This window comes from Tenrec ecaudatus, chromosome 3 (genome assembly GCF_050624435.1).
Source record: "Tenrec ecaudatus isolate mTenEca1 chromosome 3, mTenEca1.hap1, whole genome shotgun sequence".
In the NCBI taxonomy this organism is placed as follows: domain Eukaryota; kingdom Metazoa; phylum Chordata; class Mammalia; order Afrosoricida; family Tenrecidae; genus Tenrec; species Tenrec ecaudatus.
The window spans coordinates 122115869-122134041 of NC_134532.1; the positions used below are offsets into that span (position 1 = coordinate 122115869).

Genomic DNA, 18173 nt, shown 5'->3' on the forward strand with positions numbered 1-18173 from the left:
GGAGGAGGCAACGTCTTGGAAGGGCAGCAGTTTGCCACGCACCAGCAAATGCAGCATCTTCTGAAAGGTCCCAATCAGCATCTGCTTGATGGGTTTTTTGTTTGTTTTAAAGAAAATTCCTTAGTCTGCTTTCTTCTCAAGTCTGCTACCGATCCCTGCGTCAGCGAGCATACCCCGGCACCTGGAGCAGAGCATCCCCTATCAGGGAAGAGCTAATGAAAGATGAAGGACCGAGATCGGATTGTGCCATCCACTTGGCCCAGCTGTTTTCTTATTTGTGACTGTAACAAAGCAGACACACGAGTGGCTTTTAGCAACTATCGAATAAGTCATGCTGATTAGTAAAGAAACCATGCAATTATAAATTAAGTATCATGGCCCCCCACCACATTAATCTAATTTTCTTTATTTTTATCAGATTAAGAACTGACCTCAGAGTTACAATCTAAAATATAATACTTCCCAATAACTTAACATGAAGCTCTTGCTACAGTTTTGATATGGAAAGATGCCCCAGAACTCTAATTAGAGAATCATTACACTTGGCTTCTAAATTTGCATTTATAGGGGTGATGTCAAAAATGACAAGCATTTGAGAAATCTTTAATTTTTCCACAAAGATTATGTATCACTGCATAAGTAATTGTACAATTGGAAGAATAAATAAAATGATTCATCTTTAAACTACGATTTCATCTGGCCAAATATTTCCTCATTGAATATCAAGCACATTGGAATAATCGCAAAATAAGTGTATATGTCTTTGAATTTATAGCCAAAGCAAATATCCCAGTATCTAAAAAGGAGTATTTGTCAAGATCCCAAGTTTTGATAGAGCACTTATATAAAGCAGATAATTTCGTTTGAAAAAATAATTAGGAGAACATTGCTTAACCCTTGACAACACCAAGCATTTCCTGATGGTATTAAAGGAAATTCAAATAAGCTTTAAAATCAAGTTCTTGGCTAGTAACCCACTAGCTAGCAAACATGTACAACAACAACAAAAAAAGTAAGCGGCTGGCTGATCTTTATAAGCACTCTCTCTTCCCCCTGGGGAGTATATAAACAGAAGAGAAAATAAACGACACTTTGTCCTTGACCTATACAAAGTAATGCTTACACTGGAAACTAAGCAAAGTTTCTCTGGCCAAGCTTTCTTTTCTAGCTATTTCAGAGGCAGGCAGCTATTTAACCATAGAGATAAGTCAGTTTTCTACTGGTTCCTAATGTTCGTCTGCAAGCAAACTTGTATTAGCTGGAACACACAAACGGAAGACTACTTGATGTTGGGGCACTGGGCTAATGTCCACAGCCCATCCTTTCTTACTTCAGTCCCCATCTGTCCTCTTGCCCCAGAAGAATGAACAGACTATTTACCCACAAGGCAACATGCAGACACCCCATTGGTCACTAAGGAGAGCAGGATTCTTTCATCAGAAACATGTTTAAAATTATTAACATGTTAATTCTGGGTCTCTATGAATCAGAATTGACTCAAAGGTAACTAAGAGCAACATGGGCATCTGGTAGATGTCATAACTTACCAGTTTCCAGCGCAATATCTTGATCCACTCATCTGCTTCTACTCCTGTCTTTGCACAGAGATAAAATGTCCTGAACGGAAACACTAAGCTGATAAAACAAAAGAAGCAATGTAAGATACTCCAGATGGTTGGCTGCCTATATGAGTTAGTTGAACATTGTCTAGATTCTAGAGTATTCCAAATGAGAGGGGGGTCAGCAGGGCGGGGGGTGGGAGAGAGGGCTCTAAAGGGCCCAGTCAAGAAACCTGATGAACTGCTATATATGAAGCCATCCCTGCCAGTAAACTGCAGAAATGCTGAGGGAATTATAAACGCAAAACACAAGGCAGATTTTTATTCATTATTGGTTCTTCCAAGAAGCGGGGAGGCGGGGAGGAAGCATGTCAGCACCCTCCAAACCCTTTAGAGCTTTTTTTTGTCCTAGTTTTTGGCTGACTACACCATTCGTGTGCTTACTCAGCTGATCGCGCAGATGACTCCATGTACCTGCGCTAGGATTTAAGGAGCTGGCGAGACAAATTGTAGTTTGTGTTAGATCACTTCAACAGAGACAATGCTGACCTTCAGTGGTTGTGAGAATTTTCAGCCAGTTAGGACAGGAAAAGGAGACAATAAAGCTCTTCAGCTATCCATTTTGACCACCACTGGCCATAAGATAATGATCCATGGTGGTGTAGTGGTTAAAGGGGTCAGTTGTTAACCAAACAGTCAGTGGTTCAAATCCTCCATCAGCTCTGTGAGAGAACAATGAGGCTGTCTGCTCATGGAAAGATTTTAGTCAAGGAATCCCTATGGAACAGTTTACTCAGTCTTGTACGTTGCTATGAGCCAGAATCAACTCGATAGTATTTGGGTTGCATTGTTGGATATATATTCAAAATCATTTGAATTAAAAGGGCAATCATAGTTAATGCCTTGCCCATAATTCCTGTCTTTCCAGTTGACAACGGAAACATCAAAGTCTTAAAAAAAAAACCACCATGAATTAAAATTCAGAAGGGGTTTCTAGCTCCAAAAACTTAAGTGGCAAATTTTGTTTGTATCAATAATTACTAAATAGGCAAGAGTTAAGCTCATGTATACAAAGTTCAGTTCCCATTGTGAGGTTGAGTAGGGCTTAGAAGTCCAAGAGTGTTGTGAGAAGAGGGATGACCTTACATCATATGGGGTCCTAGAACCGTTGCTTGGCATTCCTTGTGCCTGTGTCTAGAAATCAGCTACTCACACAGGTAGGGTTTTCCTTGCTTCTTGACAGAATCCACATGCAATAAGCCTAATTACTTGACGCCAATCATCCTCATTCTAGTTCTATTTTTGGGCCTGTCCAGTTGCTAGGGATGTGCATGGGGCTCTCAGGCAATGTGATATAAAGGGAAACCTAATAGGGAAGTTTCTGGAAACCTTTTTGCCTTCTTGATTAAAAAGAAAAGAAGACGAAGGAAGAAAAAACTTGGCCATGCCCTCACTTTCTCTTTCTTATACGCATAAATGAAGCCAGAAGTTGGAGTAGCTGTCTTGGATGTTGAGCAGCAAGTATGAGGAAAAGGTCCAAATAAGGTACAGATGTTGAACCCGACCTTGTCGGGGTAGCTGCCTGCCTCCAGATTTCTTGTTATATTGTTGTAGTTACATAATCTAGTGTCAATTTGAGGATTAAGGGTATAGGGGTGGTGTCTAGCCTGTCAATCTAGAGCTAGTCAATGAGACCTCTGTGTGGGCATGGCCTTCTCCTGAGAATTTTGGGAACTGCTGTATTTTCCTTCCTGGAGGCGGGAGACTCGCTTGATGTTCCCTCCCTGGGAGACATTCCAGCTGACAAGACACATGGAACCACCCTAGTGCCCTGAGCTGGAGAAGCCACATGGAACTACCCTGATGCAACCAGAGCCTCTCGAGCCAGAGAAGTCACATAGAGATCCCTTGCCAGCACTGAGATGCTTACAATGCCACTGGATCCACAAGACTTCCAACCCTCTGGCCTGTGATCTTCCTGCATTCACCATCATTGCTTGTGTTTTGTGAGTCTGAAGAGGACTTCATAGATTGATGTCAGACATATGGGTTAATATCAGACTTATGGACTTGAGCTGGCCTGGGATGGGGCATTTTCTCAATATTCGGTTGCTCTTGTATACAAAATTCTTTCTTATATACATATGCATGTTTATGAATTTCTTTCTCTAGTCTACCCAGACTAGCACATATGTGAAAATTTTACCCCTGCTAGATCATGTCGAACTTTTATGGAAATTTTCTTAGCATTGGTAATATGAAAGGACTTCAAAAAGTTTGTAGAAAATGGAATTGACAGATCATGGAATTTTTCAAGAAACTTTTACAAGCCCTCTCACATTATACTTCTACAGCTGATATTCTACTCTTCAGAAACATTTATACTGTATAAAAACATACAATTTTCTGTTTCATAGGCCCCTAAGGGCCAAAATCAACTCAATGGCAGTGGTTTGATAGTTAAAATAAGCGATTGAATATTTCAATTACAGAACAACTTACCAAAAGCAGTTTACTCTTTCTTGTGAGTAATCAAACTGTACAGCTGAACATTCTGTTAAATCCAGGATCCGAATTGGTTCTGGTGACTTTATTTTAAAAGCAAACAAAAGGCAACAAAACTGTGTTAGCATAAAATGCACAAACACACACAATTCTGCTCATAATGATTCCCCTAACAATTCTCCTACGGTGGGCAACTGTGAATTTTAATTTCATTAAAAGGACTAAAAATAGAGAAGCCATATAAAAGGAAGTCATATACCTGGTTTGAATTTAACAGAAGAATTCCTGATGATGTACTGGTTTATGCATTGGGCTATTGACTTCAAGGTCAATTGTTCAAACCCACTAGCTTCTCAGTGGGAGAACAATGAGGCAGTCTGCTCCTGGAAGGATTCACAGCCTCCTACACCCATAGGAGTCATTCTACTCTGTTCTATGGGGTTGTTATGGGCCAGCATAAATTCAGGGACAGTGATTTCTTTTTCTTTTTTTGGGGGGGGTAACTTTTCACAACACTGGGTCATAAGAAGAGATAGTATTTAACAATTTATATTTGATGGTGATGGATTTTAACACATGAATGGGAATCAGATTGGTCTTCCATCTTCTTAAATTTCTACTTGCTCAGTTTTGTGTAGATAGTGAAAGAAGAGAGAGAATTTTATTCTTAATGAACTGGACATGGGGAATGGATATTTAAAACATACTTAATTTTTGTTGCCGTTGGGGATATGCATGGCAAAGAGATGCCAAATCGACAGTGTCTAGGCGTGCAAGGATGGGCATTGCTCACATCTGAAGCATACGACCATCCTCACACCATCTTTATAGCTCCTCCTCGTCAACCTAAACTGCCTGCTCTCTGCATTCTCTAGCTAATATGGCCTCTCTAATCTGCTGTGAATGTGATTTTAAAAGAGTACAATGAAGGCACGCATTCTTTATTAGTTAAATGAAATTATTGCTAGGTTTTAAGAGGACTTCAGGATGCTTTTGATTGAAGGTTTGAAGACTATTTTAGGACAATCATTTCAGGGGCTCTTTCATCTTCCCTGGCTCCAGTTTAGGTGCCATCAGAATGTGACATTCTGTCCTGCATTTCCCCAGCTTTGATTGGGATTCTTCCTGACAGAATCCTTGATCCAATTTTCCTGTAATTGTAGCCAGGCATCATCCAGGTCTTCTGATCTCATGACCACGTAGACAGTTATCCAGTTAGCCACACATGCCAGCAAGTGAATGGAGTTTTAATAAACAGGAAAATGGTTTCAAAATAAAGCAATAAATTGCAGCAAGAGAATGAGTTCATTCTCTAAAACAGAATTATACTTTGCTGGAAAGCACAGCATAGCTAGTCCAAGAGAGCAATTTCTGTAATACCCATTGCACCGCTGCAAAAGAGCTCTGCTCACGTGAAGAATCAGGGATTCAAAATTCTAATAAATCCTTTTTGGGGTCGGGGATGGAATAAAAGATGTTCAGAGATTTTAAAAAATAATGTTCCTTTCTTCTAGAGAGCTGATATATATCATGGGAAAATGTGTTACAATGCTTCTCACCATTTGGTCTTTGAAATACTTCAGTTCATTTCTGTGCAAAGTGAACCATCTTGTTTTCCACGTCTGAGGAAAAAAATAACAAAGCAAACTTCTAATTAAAAGGCAGGGACATTGAAGAGGAAAGCAATGTTTGAACTAGACAATTTTCTTTCCTCAGTATACTAGTCTTTAATTCATTCATTTGATTTTTTAAAGTACAAAGGATATTTTGTTCATTTAAAAGACTAGTAAATAATATTTATTGCTTAAAGTAAAATACACTATTTATTTATTGTATTAGTCCTTAGCTCAAACAATAACCCTGAAGATTATTGCAGTAAGTGTCATGCTTGGGGAAAAATTTTCAGAATATCTATAAAAATTTGAATAATTTTATTCATTAATTTTATGATTAAGTCATTTAAAATATTTTTTAAAGAAAATAAAATAGCCTACATAAATATTCAAGGTCAATTATAGCAAGTAGAATTTTCATCTTATTAACTCTCTACGATGAATAGATATAGCTCTTTTTGATTACTCACTACATATGATCTTTGGAAGTTCATTGTACTTTAGTGATTTCTCACATCACAGTGGCAATTACTGTTACTTTTAATTTTGTTAATAACAAGGTTGCAGTTCCGGGTCCTCAGACCACGTGATCTTTTAAATCTTACTTAAGGATTTGAGGGCATTTGTGGCAATCGTTCCAGATCCATTGTTTTCTTTTTGTGTGTTCCCAGAATCCAAAACACACGCGGCTGCTCCCAGAAAGTTGGGAGGTTGAGCCCACCCACAGGCACCCTCAGAAGCACAGCCTGCTGATCTACTTCTGAAAGGTCACAGGCACTGGAAACCAAATGGAGCTCAGCTCTCTCTATTCCAAAGCCATGGCCATGACTCAGAATCGACCTGACAGCAATGGGTTACTCTTATTCTAGGCAGCAATCGTCCCAGTTTAAGGAAATAACAAAGGAGTTTAAAAGATAAATATTCTATGCATATGGATAACGTTTGCCGTCAAGAAGTATGCAGTACAGAAAGGACACAAATGGCTAAATATTTATGCTGAAAACTCCAGCATGGTGGTCCCTGTGGGAGAGGATGCGTACCGACTCTTACGATAGGTAGAAATAACCACATTCAACGGGCATTTTACCACGTGGAAATGAAATGAGTAACATTAAAGGTACAATGATATAAATGGTAGACAGCTGGATGCCCTGGATGGGAAAGTCCTAAGTTGAGTTTGCTGTGGGACTTTATCAAATACTTCCGTTAAGACACAGTGACCTTTTTACTGTACTTTTAGACAAACAATTTATAGAACTTGACATATTTTTATAAAAAACAAATGTTCTAAAATTAACTTGCTACATCTTCAATTATTCCACAAAACGTGTGTTTTCTTGAGTATAAACTGTAGGCAATTATCAAGAAAGGTTTTACCAAAGAATGTTCAAGTCATTTCCCATTATTTGGATGAATTAACTCTCCATCAAGCAGGTAAATATTAATTTCAAAAACCACACACAGGAGCAAATAACTGAACCCACTGTATTGCAGTGGATTCTGACTCCTAATGTCCCGGCCCGCCGCAGCCTCTGATTTTTGCAGAAACAGACTAACTAACTCATCTTTCTCCCCCAGAGCACCTGGTAGGTTCAAACCATCAACCTTTTGATTATTAACTGAGACAAAACAAGTTGGGAACTTTCTTGAGGGGAAAACAGACTGTCAAAATGAGAGCGTCCGTGTCATGATGCATTCTTCTCCTCCTGGCTACACGCTTCCTTACCTTGACCAAGCCCCCTTGTTTGGTGAGGTAGCCTTCTTTGGTCCCCAGCTGAAAAAGAAAGAAGCATCGAGTGAACCGACAACAAGTGATTTTTATCTTTATCTATTTGAATCCTTTGTGAACATGAAAAACAAGTTTGCCTTCACGCAATCAATCAGTGGCCCTGAGCATTCTCCACCTAGCCATGTGGAAAGCAAGAGATTGCAGATGGGATCATCTGCACAGTTCTGGGCAGCAGGCAACAAGGGAACTATAGAAAGCACTCTTAAACTACCATCAATAGTGATTTGAAAAGACAAAAGCCACATCACTTGCAAAATAAATAGTTTGGGCCAAAGTGTATTCTGTGAAAGGCAGTTCTTTGGACTGTTGTATGCCAGGACACACATGCATGCACTTCGATGGTCTATGTACTCTGGGTAAAGGAACTCTTACTGCCACCGAGTCCATTCTGACTCATAGGGACCCCGGAGGACAGGGTAGAGCTGTCCTTGTGCGTTTCCGGGAGTAACTGTACGGAAATAGAAAGACTCATCTTTGTCCCAGGAGTGACTATTCGTTTTGAACTATGACTTCGCCATTAGCAGCTCATCGAAAAACCACTATGTCAACAAGGCTCCTCAGAAAAGGGAAAGTGGAGGAATTTCTTAGTTCTGGGTTTCATGGCTTTATTATGCTAACGTGCTTTATGGATTGTTAACAGGGATCTTTAGGCACTGAATTTCCAATATTTATTTTTCACAGATAATCTCTTGAGACTCATATTCCATGGAACAAATTTCCAGAAATGCAGATTTAGTTACACTTAACTTGTCCAAAGGGGCTGAAATGAAAATGATTCATTTCTTTTTAATCTCCGAATCATTCATTCAGGGGTAAAGGCAATATCACACACTTGGTGAGCATCTATGTAGTATAAGGAATAGTGGTGCTGGGGGGTGGGAGGTAGTGAATAGATATTTGCATAAGACAAGGACCCTAGGATTAACATTTTCCTTCATATATTTAAGAAGAAATTGAATTCCTAGTAGGGTATTTTTGTTCTAATATGATGTCATAATATGTCTGGTATTAACAAGAAAAAAAACAAATAAAAAGTGGGAAATGAGTTAGTCGAGAGCAAGTTTCTTTTTATGGGAGTTTCCACAGGATTTCTTTTTTTGGCCTGAGGTAAACTCTTCCTACCAAACAAAAAGAGGAACAACAATTATCACAGCAAATAAGGAGTTAAAACAAGAAATGGTGGCTATGATCGCCGCATAGTCAACACCCCCCCAAGGGGCATGAACAACACAAATGTGGGTGGACGAGGATTGGAGGGGGGAAGGAGGGAAAAAAGAGGAGCTGATGTCAAGGCTCAAATAGAAAGTAATTTTTAGCAAATGATGATGGCAACATATGTACAAATACGCTTGATACAATTGATGTATGAAATGTCATAAAAGCGGTAAGAGCCCACAATAAAATTATTAAATATAGAAATAGTAACTATTTATTTTTCCTTTCACCATATTTATTCAACATGCATGTGAGCAAATAATCCGCAAAACAGAAGTATTTGAAGAACACAGCATCAGGGCTGGTGGAAAGTTTGTCAACAATATGGGATATGTAGATGACTAAATTTCGCTTGCTGAAGGTGAGAGTAACTTTTTTAACTTTCTTTTTAAAAAAATCATTTTATTGGGGCTCTTACAGCTCCGATAATAATCCATACATCCATGTGTGAAGCATATTTGTACATATGTTGCCATCATTTTTTCAAAACATTTCCTTTCTACTTGAGCCCTTGGTATCAGCTCCTCATTTTTTCCCTTCCTTTCCCACCCTCCCGCCCTCATGAACCCTAGTTAAATTATAAATTATTATTATTTTCATAGCTTACACCATCCACTGCCTCCCTTCACGCATTTTTCTCTTCTTGTCCTCCCTGCAGGGAGCGGGGGTGAGACAGGGGTGTATTAATAATCAATCATTGCAAACAGTTCACTTTCACAGCATTAAAGTAACAGTGAGCCTCTCCGGTGTCCATTTAGTGACTGCTGAACTCAAAGCGCTGGATCGATATCACACAATCAGTCATTTACTTTGACATTAAAGAAACTGAATTCGCTGAATCGAATTTAGGCACTAGATCATAGAAATGGCAAAAATGAAAACATTGTGGGTTGTTGTAAGTTAATGTCTGTAGAGACAAAATAATTAAGGAACCAAAACTTTTGTAGAGTTTGAAAATGATGTTGGCAACATATATACAAATGTGCTTGATATAATTTATGTATGGATTGTTATCAGAGCTTTAAGAACCCCCGATAAAATGATTTATAAAGAAAAATAAGCATAACAACAACCACACACACAAAAAACAATTGCTATATAGAAGACTCTGATATGATTATTCATTGAAATTAGGATGAAGAATTGAACTCTTTACCCTACCTCCCCGCAAATAATAGGCTATAAATCTATTATTTTTCTCATGAACTTGAAAGATAATTAAAAGGCTACAGAGAGAATCGTTGAGAATATCAATTTCCTTAAACATCCCCAGAGAAAAGAAATCATTCTCTAACAGATTTACTTTATCTTTAAAATCTATGGCCTACAACAGTAAGAAGAGTTTGTCAAGAGCCCCCATCAGAAGCACCCCAAATGCTTGATCTTGGACCAAGGACTAAGCTTGTTCACTTGTTGTTCCCGTCTCCCTGTGTACCTGCTATCTTGCTGACTGGCTGGCTTGCCTACCGTAATAAACAATACAAACAACCCAGAAAGCCTCATGAAGGAAGGTAGGCATAGGTGTGAGTGGATACAAGGGCTGCAGCCTGGTGTGGGGAGTGAGAAGAGAGAGAAAGAGAGAGAGGGAGGGAGGGAAGGAGGGAGAGAGAGAGTTGTGGCAGCTTGGTGGGAGGCTGGGCAGAGGGAAGGAGGACTCTTCCCAGAAAGGAGAAGGCGATTGTCAGTGCAAAGTGTCCGCGTTGAGTTGACTGAGCAGACATCTGTGATCTGTGATGAGGGATGATATTGTTTCCGAAGTTGATGTCGCCAGGCTTTTCTTCACCAGCGAAAAGTTAGTAAGTTTCCCCAATGGAGAGAGTGGTTTGCCACCACAATGGAGAGAGCCACACACACAGGGCTGCGAGACAAGACAGTAAGCTAGGCAAAGATTTAATAAGCAATATTCACTCCCGTCATGAAACAGGTCCCCTCACGATTTGATTAACTCTACAATGTCTGGCGGTAAGACAGTGAACTTTATAGGGGACCCCCATTGGCTTGCCTCAGTCCTCATCCTGCTTTGCCATTGGCCCTTATTCTTGCATCCTGATTGGTTCTTATTCCAGCATAATGGTTGGTCTCCTAATCCACACCTTGTGCACCTCATTATCGGGGGGGGGGGGGGGCGGTGTTCGTCAATAGGCTGTTTGGACATGGTCTCTGGAATGGATAACGTGAGTGAGGCCATCTGGGATGGGTCATCTAGACCTCTAGCTGTCCTTGATATGGCCAGTAGAACGGATCGTGTGCGGCTGTTTGGACAGGTCATTTGGACCGCCTAGGTCTTCCAGACCCTGAGAAGGGAGGAGGCAGCAGTGGCACGGAATGGGATGGTGAACCCCAAGTTAAGTGAGTAGGGAGTCTAGGAGGTGGATAGTGGCGTAGCCCCTGGACATTAGTTACGTTGAATTGGTCATCAGAAGAGTCAGAATACTAAGACCAGTAAGAGGCACATCCCTCACTAACAGGAGAAGGGAGTTACAGATATGAATAAGGGGGAAGGAGACGGCTCCTTGTGGTACTGGGTTGAGAACTGAGGTGTCATTGTGAGCTCATGGATTTACAATGGCTAGATACGAGGAGGGCTTCAGAAAGTTCAAGGAAAACAAGAATGAGAAGATAACGGAATTCACCTTCCTGTCTGTGGACATACACAAGGAGCCCTGGTGCTTCAATAGTTAAGCAGTTGAGCCCCCTCTGAAGAGATCACAGCCTAGAGATCCCGACGGGGCAGCTCGACTCTGTCTCATGAGGGTGCTACGCACCAGAAATGGACTCACTATCAGCACCTAATGACAACACATACACACGCGTGTGGTTTTTCTAGTTCCAGCAGAATTGACGGAGAGAATAACACCCCAATAACAATAATCACATAGCACCGAGATCTTAGTATCCAAAGCTCCCTGCTCCAGAAAAAGAAAAAAAAAGTCCAAACAGGGGAGGGGGCTTCCTGAAGAAATGGCTGATTGTAGAGGCAGACACAAAGCAAATTCAAGACCAGCCTGGGACATCTTGCTGTTATAGACAGTCAGAAAATGCTCAAAGAATGAGGCCATATTTTGCAGACGTAGAAGCTACCTTTAACAGTCTTTCACTGGGAAAAACTGGGAGAATTTGAGAAACTAGTAAATGAACATGACAATTATGAATATGAATATATAAACCTTATTTGATGATTGAATAAATGAGAATAAATTTCATTTCCATAGAGTGGAATAAAATCTATCTATGTACAAGGAATGACAAATCCAAGGATCGCCATGTGGCAGCAGTCAATGGTGATTCAAACTACAAAGAAACATTCATCGATGTTAGAACTGGGGGTAACATTTTAATGGGGAACAGGATGTTTACACTGTCTCAATAACCTCCCCCCAAAATACTTATTAGTAATCAACGGAACAAAGTAATTTTAAAGTAAGGAACCCTGGCAGATACCTTAGTAGTCACAGTTGACACACTCCGATGGGACACATGGAAATGCTGTGTCCCCTGAGAGGAGGCAGGCACGGGCAGAGCAGACGTCTGTGGCTTTTCTACCAACAGCACATCATCTCAATCTAATGGTGAGGTAATGGCAGACCAGCCAACATTGAGGAAGAAAACAAAATGACTGACCTTTTACTTTTCAGAAGTGTTCGAGTTACAAAACCAAACAAAGACGGGGGAAGTGTCCCACCGTGAAGATGTCAGAGAGAGAACAGGTCACTGTAATTTGTGATCCTTTTACTCCGAGAACCTTACTGAGGAAACTGGCAGAACACCAATGAGACCTGTGAATTGGATATAGGGATAGCCAGGAGCACAAACGCATTTTTCCCGGAAGAAGTACAGCCCATGATAAGAGCTGTATGAGCCCCCAAATCCAATGATTTTTAAAAGATGAAGAAGAACAGCGTGAAGGATCACAGACTTTCGACGTCTCATCAGGAGAGACCAGTCCCTGGGAAAAGACCACAAGGCTGGACACGGTGGCAAGAACTGTGGGTTCAAACAGAGTAACAGTCGCGAGGCCGGGGCAGCACTTCATTCTATTGTCCACTCACTAGCACCTAACAGCTACGGCAGTGACAGCAACACTGTATCAATGCCAACTTCCTCGTTTTAAACACCCTGTGGTTATACATTGATGAAAAGCAAAGTTTGCAGCCCGTAGTGGGGATTGCAACTCAGTGTAAAGAAAACATTCTCAAAGCAGGGTCAATCAACAGCATCATGATAAATGTCGAAAAGGCTGAAGTTGTCAGGGACTTCATTTTACTCTGGACCTCGACCAGTGTTTATGGAAGTAGCAGCCAAGAAGCCAAAAAATGCGTGGGGCTGGGCAACTCTACTGCGCAAGACCTCTTCTTCTTTTAAGTTTCGCTTTGAGGACTAAGGTAACCAAAGGCTTGGTATTTGCAGTCGCCTCGTGTTCAAATGAAAACTGGACATTGAATAAGGAAGACAGAAGAAAAAATATATAGGTGAATTATGGAGTTGGTAAAGGCTATTGAAAGTGCACCGACTGTCAGAAGAAAAACTAAATCCACTTTGGGAGAAGTAGAACCAGGGTCTCCATAGAGGTGAGGATGGGGAGCCTTTGTGTCATGTACTTGGGCATGTGATCGGTCAACAAGGAGAGACTGGTCTCTGGAAGAGGACATTGCACTTGGCAAAGAAGAGGACATCATGCTTTGGTGAGACGGACGATGGGCGGCTGCAGTAATGGGCCGCGTTCCGTTCCATGGTGCACAGGGTCACTGTGAGTCGGCACCTAACAACCACAGGTGGTTGCATATGTGAACCCCTTGTTTGTAGATAGCATAGTTGGCTATACATTGGACTCCTAACTGCAAGGTCAGTATTTCAAACCCACCTGCCTCTCCAAGGGAGAAAATTGAGGCTATCTACTACGCCTGTAGAGATGGACAGTCTTAACCCCCAAAGGGCAATTCTGTCCTATGGGGTCCACATGAGGCCAAATATACTTGATGGCAGTGAGTTTGGTATATTATTTTTTGTTTTGTTTGTAGGAAATGTACATTGCAGTATTTGAGGTGATAAGACATCATGCAGGCAATTTTCTCTCAGTTGCCTCAGGACAAAACAGAATAATGTGTACTATTTTGGCAACTTTTCTATAATTCTGAAATGATTTCAGTAAGACTAACATGTAAAATCAAAAAGGATTGAATAAATAAACTATGGCATTCAAAAATGGAATAATAAGAACTTTTAATGGTGTTTCAAAAAGTACATAAGAGACCTGGGAGATATACACAATTCATAATGAAAGTTTTAGAAAGAATATAGATTATACCCATTTTCTTTCTGTCCATCTGTCAATCATTTATCGTTCAGAAAGAGTCTGGAAGGACAGACACCAAAATGTTAACTGTGAGATGAAATTAGAAATTCAAGGGCAGATTACCAGAGACAGGCAAATGCATGTGAGGTGACCAAAAAGAGGAACTAGACGATGTATCAAGGAGATAGCAGAATAAAGAGAGAAACCTCTGGCAGAAGTAAAGGAAACAGAAACTTTAGAAACAGTTGTTGAAAATGTCGAACATCACCGAAGGGAAACTAAGGAAATGGAAGCTAGAAAGGACGTGTCTGCACCAGACACTGGGGTTCATTACTCATTGAACTGTTCCCCGTAGTCCTCATCAGCACCTCGCCGAGAGCATGTCCACAACCTGACTCCTCTCGGCCATCTCTCACGCCACTCCTCCTGCAACCTTGGCCATCTCAGGCCAGAACAGGATTATTTTATTCACTCTGTTGATCTGTCCGTCAGATGCCATGTTCAATGTATGAGTAAGCCTTGTGTCGAATACTTTCAAAACACATCCTAAATTTGACTTGATTTTTCTTTTGCCTGCCCCTTCTCTCTCCTCCCCACCATGCAACGGAATGCTCCTCTTACCTGCACTGTCACCATGCCTTTGAGTTGGTCTCCTTGCCTCCAAGTCTGTTTCTACCCCGGTTTCATTTAGCAGTGCGAATGATGGTCCTCTTTGAACCCTTGGATTACATGACTCAAAACCTTTTAGAAATTTCTCTTCAGTGCTCGGGGAAAAATAAAATTCTTCACTTTGTCCGACAAAGCCTTTAGTGTTTTATTAAAAGGGGGGAGGATAATTTTTCACTATCTATTCAAGTTGTGGTTCTGTTTCTTCTTTTCTAAAAAATTAGTATTAATTGGGAGTGTATACACCGAAACACAGAAAAATATATAACACAACTTCAAGAGGGTGGTCTCCGATGACATAACACCTCTGAAGGACCTCCTGATATGAACAAATAAAAGCAAAACAAAATGAAAATACAGAAAATGTTGAAAACTAAATCAGGTCAAGCATGCATCAGAGAGGGATCAACTGACAAGGTTTTAACCATTCAAGTCAGATTCATGTATTTGATCTTCTGTACTCATCTCTCCAGTGCCCTCTGTTTAGTAACCACTCTCCTCCCATCCCTCAATTGTGGATAGAGGGCGTTCACCGGAGGCCAGTTTCCTGTGTAGTTCCCACCAATGAATCTTGGACTCCCACTGCCATCCATAGCCTTTTGCAAACTGGATTCTGCCAATTTAGGCTGTGATACTAGTCCCTCCTTTAATTTTGGATTATATGATTTACAACCCTTTGGTGACTGATGACTGTGTGCTTCTTCCATGTGGATTTAGTTGAAATCTTGGAGACAAGCTTTTAAGACCCCAGACACTATTTTATTGGATAACTGGGCACCATTTAATTTCCTCACCACAGTTTGCAATAGCACCCCTAGCTTCTGTGTTTCCTTCCTGAAGGCAAATACTGAGCAGGGCTGTGATGTAGGAACTACCATATATACTCGTGTATAAACTGAGTTTTCCAGCACAAAAAATGTGCTGAAAAACTGGGATTCGACTTATACACGGTCAATGGTATCCCAGCAAGGTGTAACATCTCCCTACCTCCCCCCCCCTCCCCTTGAAGTAACAGGATGAGTGCCCATTATCTCGCAGGTGATTGCCTTTTCTCTGCTGTTCATTCAAAGCCCCGCTGACACTGCGGGGCTTTGAATGTTTGATGTTTGTTTACTCACATCTAACCAATCAGAGCCACCCTATGATGTGGACAGCTCCAATTCGCAGAAGCACCTGTAGTGATTCACTTACGCCAGCAGCTGAACTGGTAAGGATGTGTCTGTGGCTGTGCTCTGTCTCTCCCCTCTGGTCTCTGTGTTAATTCACATCCTGCATCCCCCACGCACAAGGACTCACCCCCCTCCTCCCGGCTAACACGTCGCGGGGGGGGGGGTGCATTACCATGAAAGTTATTTTTCAAAGTCTTGTTTTTTTTATCCTATTAGAAATGGATACTCTTGAACCAAAACAAAAACGCCGATCATATGAGGCTGGTTTCAAAATGAAAGTCGTGTCAAGAGCAGAAGAGAGCAATAAAAGTATTGCAAGTAGGGGATTTTGTGTTGACGAAAAGCAAGTGAGGGAGTGACGGAAAATGAAGGCTGACTTGGAACAGATTCCAAAAGCTAAAAAAAACTCGTCGTGATTTAACGTCTTTTTATGGGGCTCTCGAGAGTGAATTGCATAAATGGTTATGGAGTGTTGTCAAAATGGTTACTGCATAACATGCATGGGAATCCGCATACGTGCTCTACAAATGGCTAAGGATGACAAATATAAAACACCAGGCATTGAAAAATTTGTTGCGTCAGCAGGATGGTGTACCCACTTCATGAATACTTTTGACCTATATTTGAGACAAAGAACAAAGATTTCCCAGAAATTGCCACAAGACCTTAAGAAAAAATTACTGTATGTCATTCCAGTCATTTATTATAAAACAAAGGATTTATAATTATGACCTGGCAGTTATTGGGAATATAGATGAAACTGCCATGACTTTTGATCTTCCAAGCAACAGAACTGTGGCAAGTTTAGGAGAAAAAAACATTTTTCTCAAAACCACAGGAAATGGAAAAAACAAAACAAAAACACTTTACCGATGTTCTATCATGTTTGGCTAATGGAACTAAGCTGCGTCCTGTCATTATTTTTAAAAGAAAAACCTTACCTAAAAAGATCAATTTCCCACCAAGAATTACTGTGCATGCACATGTTAAAGGCTGGATGGATGAAGACAGAACAAAAAAATGGCTGGAAGAAATTTGGAACCGACAACCAGGAGCAGCCTTAAAGAAAAAGCCATCGTTACTTGTTTGGGATATGTTCAGAGCCTACCTATCGGATAACATAAAAAAAATTGGCAAAATTTAATAAAGTTACTTTAGCTTTTATTCCAGGTGGGCTTACATCTGTACTGCAGCCTCTGGATGTATCTTTGAATAAGCCTTTTAAAGACCGTGTGCGAAGGATGTGGCATGAATGGATGTCATCTGGTCAAGCCTGACTAACTAAAGGAGGAAATCTCATGAAGCCTGACATAGAGTTAATAGCAAAGTGGATTCGAGATGCATGGGAAGACATTCCAGAAGACATGGTGCAACGTGCCTTCCAGAAATGTTGTGTTAGTAATGTTATGGATGGCAGTGAAGACTGCACGTTGTATGAAACTGACAGCAGTGATGGTGATGATGGTGATCTCAGTGAAGACAGCATCTATGATGACCTCCCACCAGCTGAAGCTCTGTATTGGGATACAGATGATGATGAGGTTTTGAAGGATTTTAACTCTTTACATTTTAGCTTGGTTGCTGATTAAGCTCAGGGAATAATAGTACTTTTAAGGTATCATTGTTGATACCTTATTGTTTTTGTTGAACCGATTTTCCACTTACTATGCTGGTTTACTAATGTTAAATGACTTGTCCTTTTATTTGTGTTTTTTTAATTTAAAATAAATATTTAAATACATTACCCCAATGATGTCTCAATTTTTAGTAATTTTATACTCATTTGTTTTGATTATTGAAACTCACCAATAGCTTCTGCATTTCCACCCTAGGCTTATACTCGAGTCAATCAATTTTTCTGGTTTCCCAGGTAATAATTAGGTACCTCAGCTTATACTTGGGTCGGCTTATATTCGAGTATATACGGTAGTTGTTCTTAAGTTGGAGCTAGGATTTAATATGAGCCCCAAACCCATTCTTGGATCTATGTTTTTCTCCAAAATTTATTATTACTTGCAAGTTAGTACACATGTCATTTCATAGTTCAATCATGTCAAGCAGAATTGTACAATTGCTTACACAATCAGTTTCCAAACATACTTTTTCTTCCTGGGCTCCTTGACATTGTCTCCCTATTATCCTCCAACCACCCATACTCCTACCCCACCCCCCAAACCCTTATTCTACTTGCTGTCACTATAGGTTTATTAATCCTGGGTTTCACTTACCTAAAAACATATAACACAACTTCAAGAGGGTGACCCCAATGACATAACACCTCTGAGATACACCCTACTATGAACAAACAAAAACAGAATGAAACCATGTCCATTACAGGTTTGCCAGAATATTACACATTTTCCT

At 40.5% G+C, this 18173-nt stretch overlaps 1 protein-coding gene across 1 annotated transcript in view; it reads right to left on the minus strand.

Annotated features, from left to right (window-relative positions):
- Positions 1-212: 212 nt before the first annotated feature.
- DAPP1 (dual adaptor of phosphotyrosine and 3-phosphoinositides 1) overlaps positions 213-18173 on the minus strand; it is a 78226-nt gene continuing 60265 nt past the window's right edge. Inside the window, exons 5-9 of the mRNA XM_075543541.1 lie at positions 7404-7451; positions 5624-5686; positions 4062-4147; positions 1548-1635; positions 213-281 (exon numbers count right to left, since the gene is read on the minus strand). Of these exons, the coding sequence (XP_075399656.1) occupies positions 213-281; positions 1548-1635; positions 4062-4147; positions 5624-5686; positions 7404-7451 (354 nt within the window). The remainder of the gene's footprint in view (positions 282-1547; positions 1636-4061; positions 4148-5623; positions 5687-7403; positions 7452-18173) is intronic.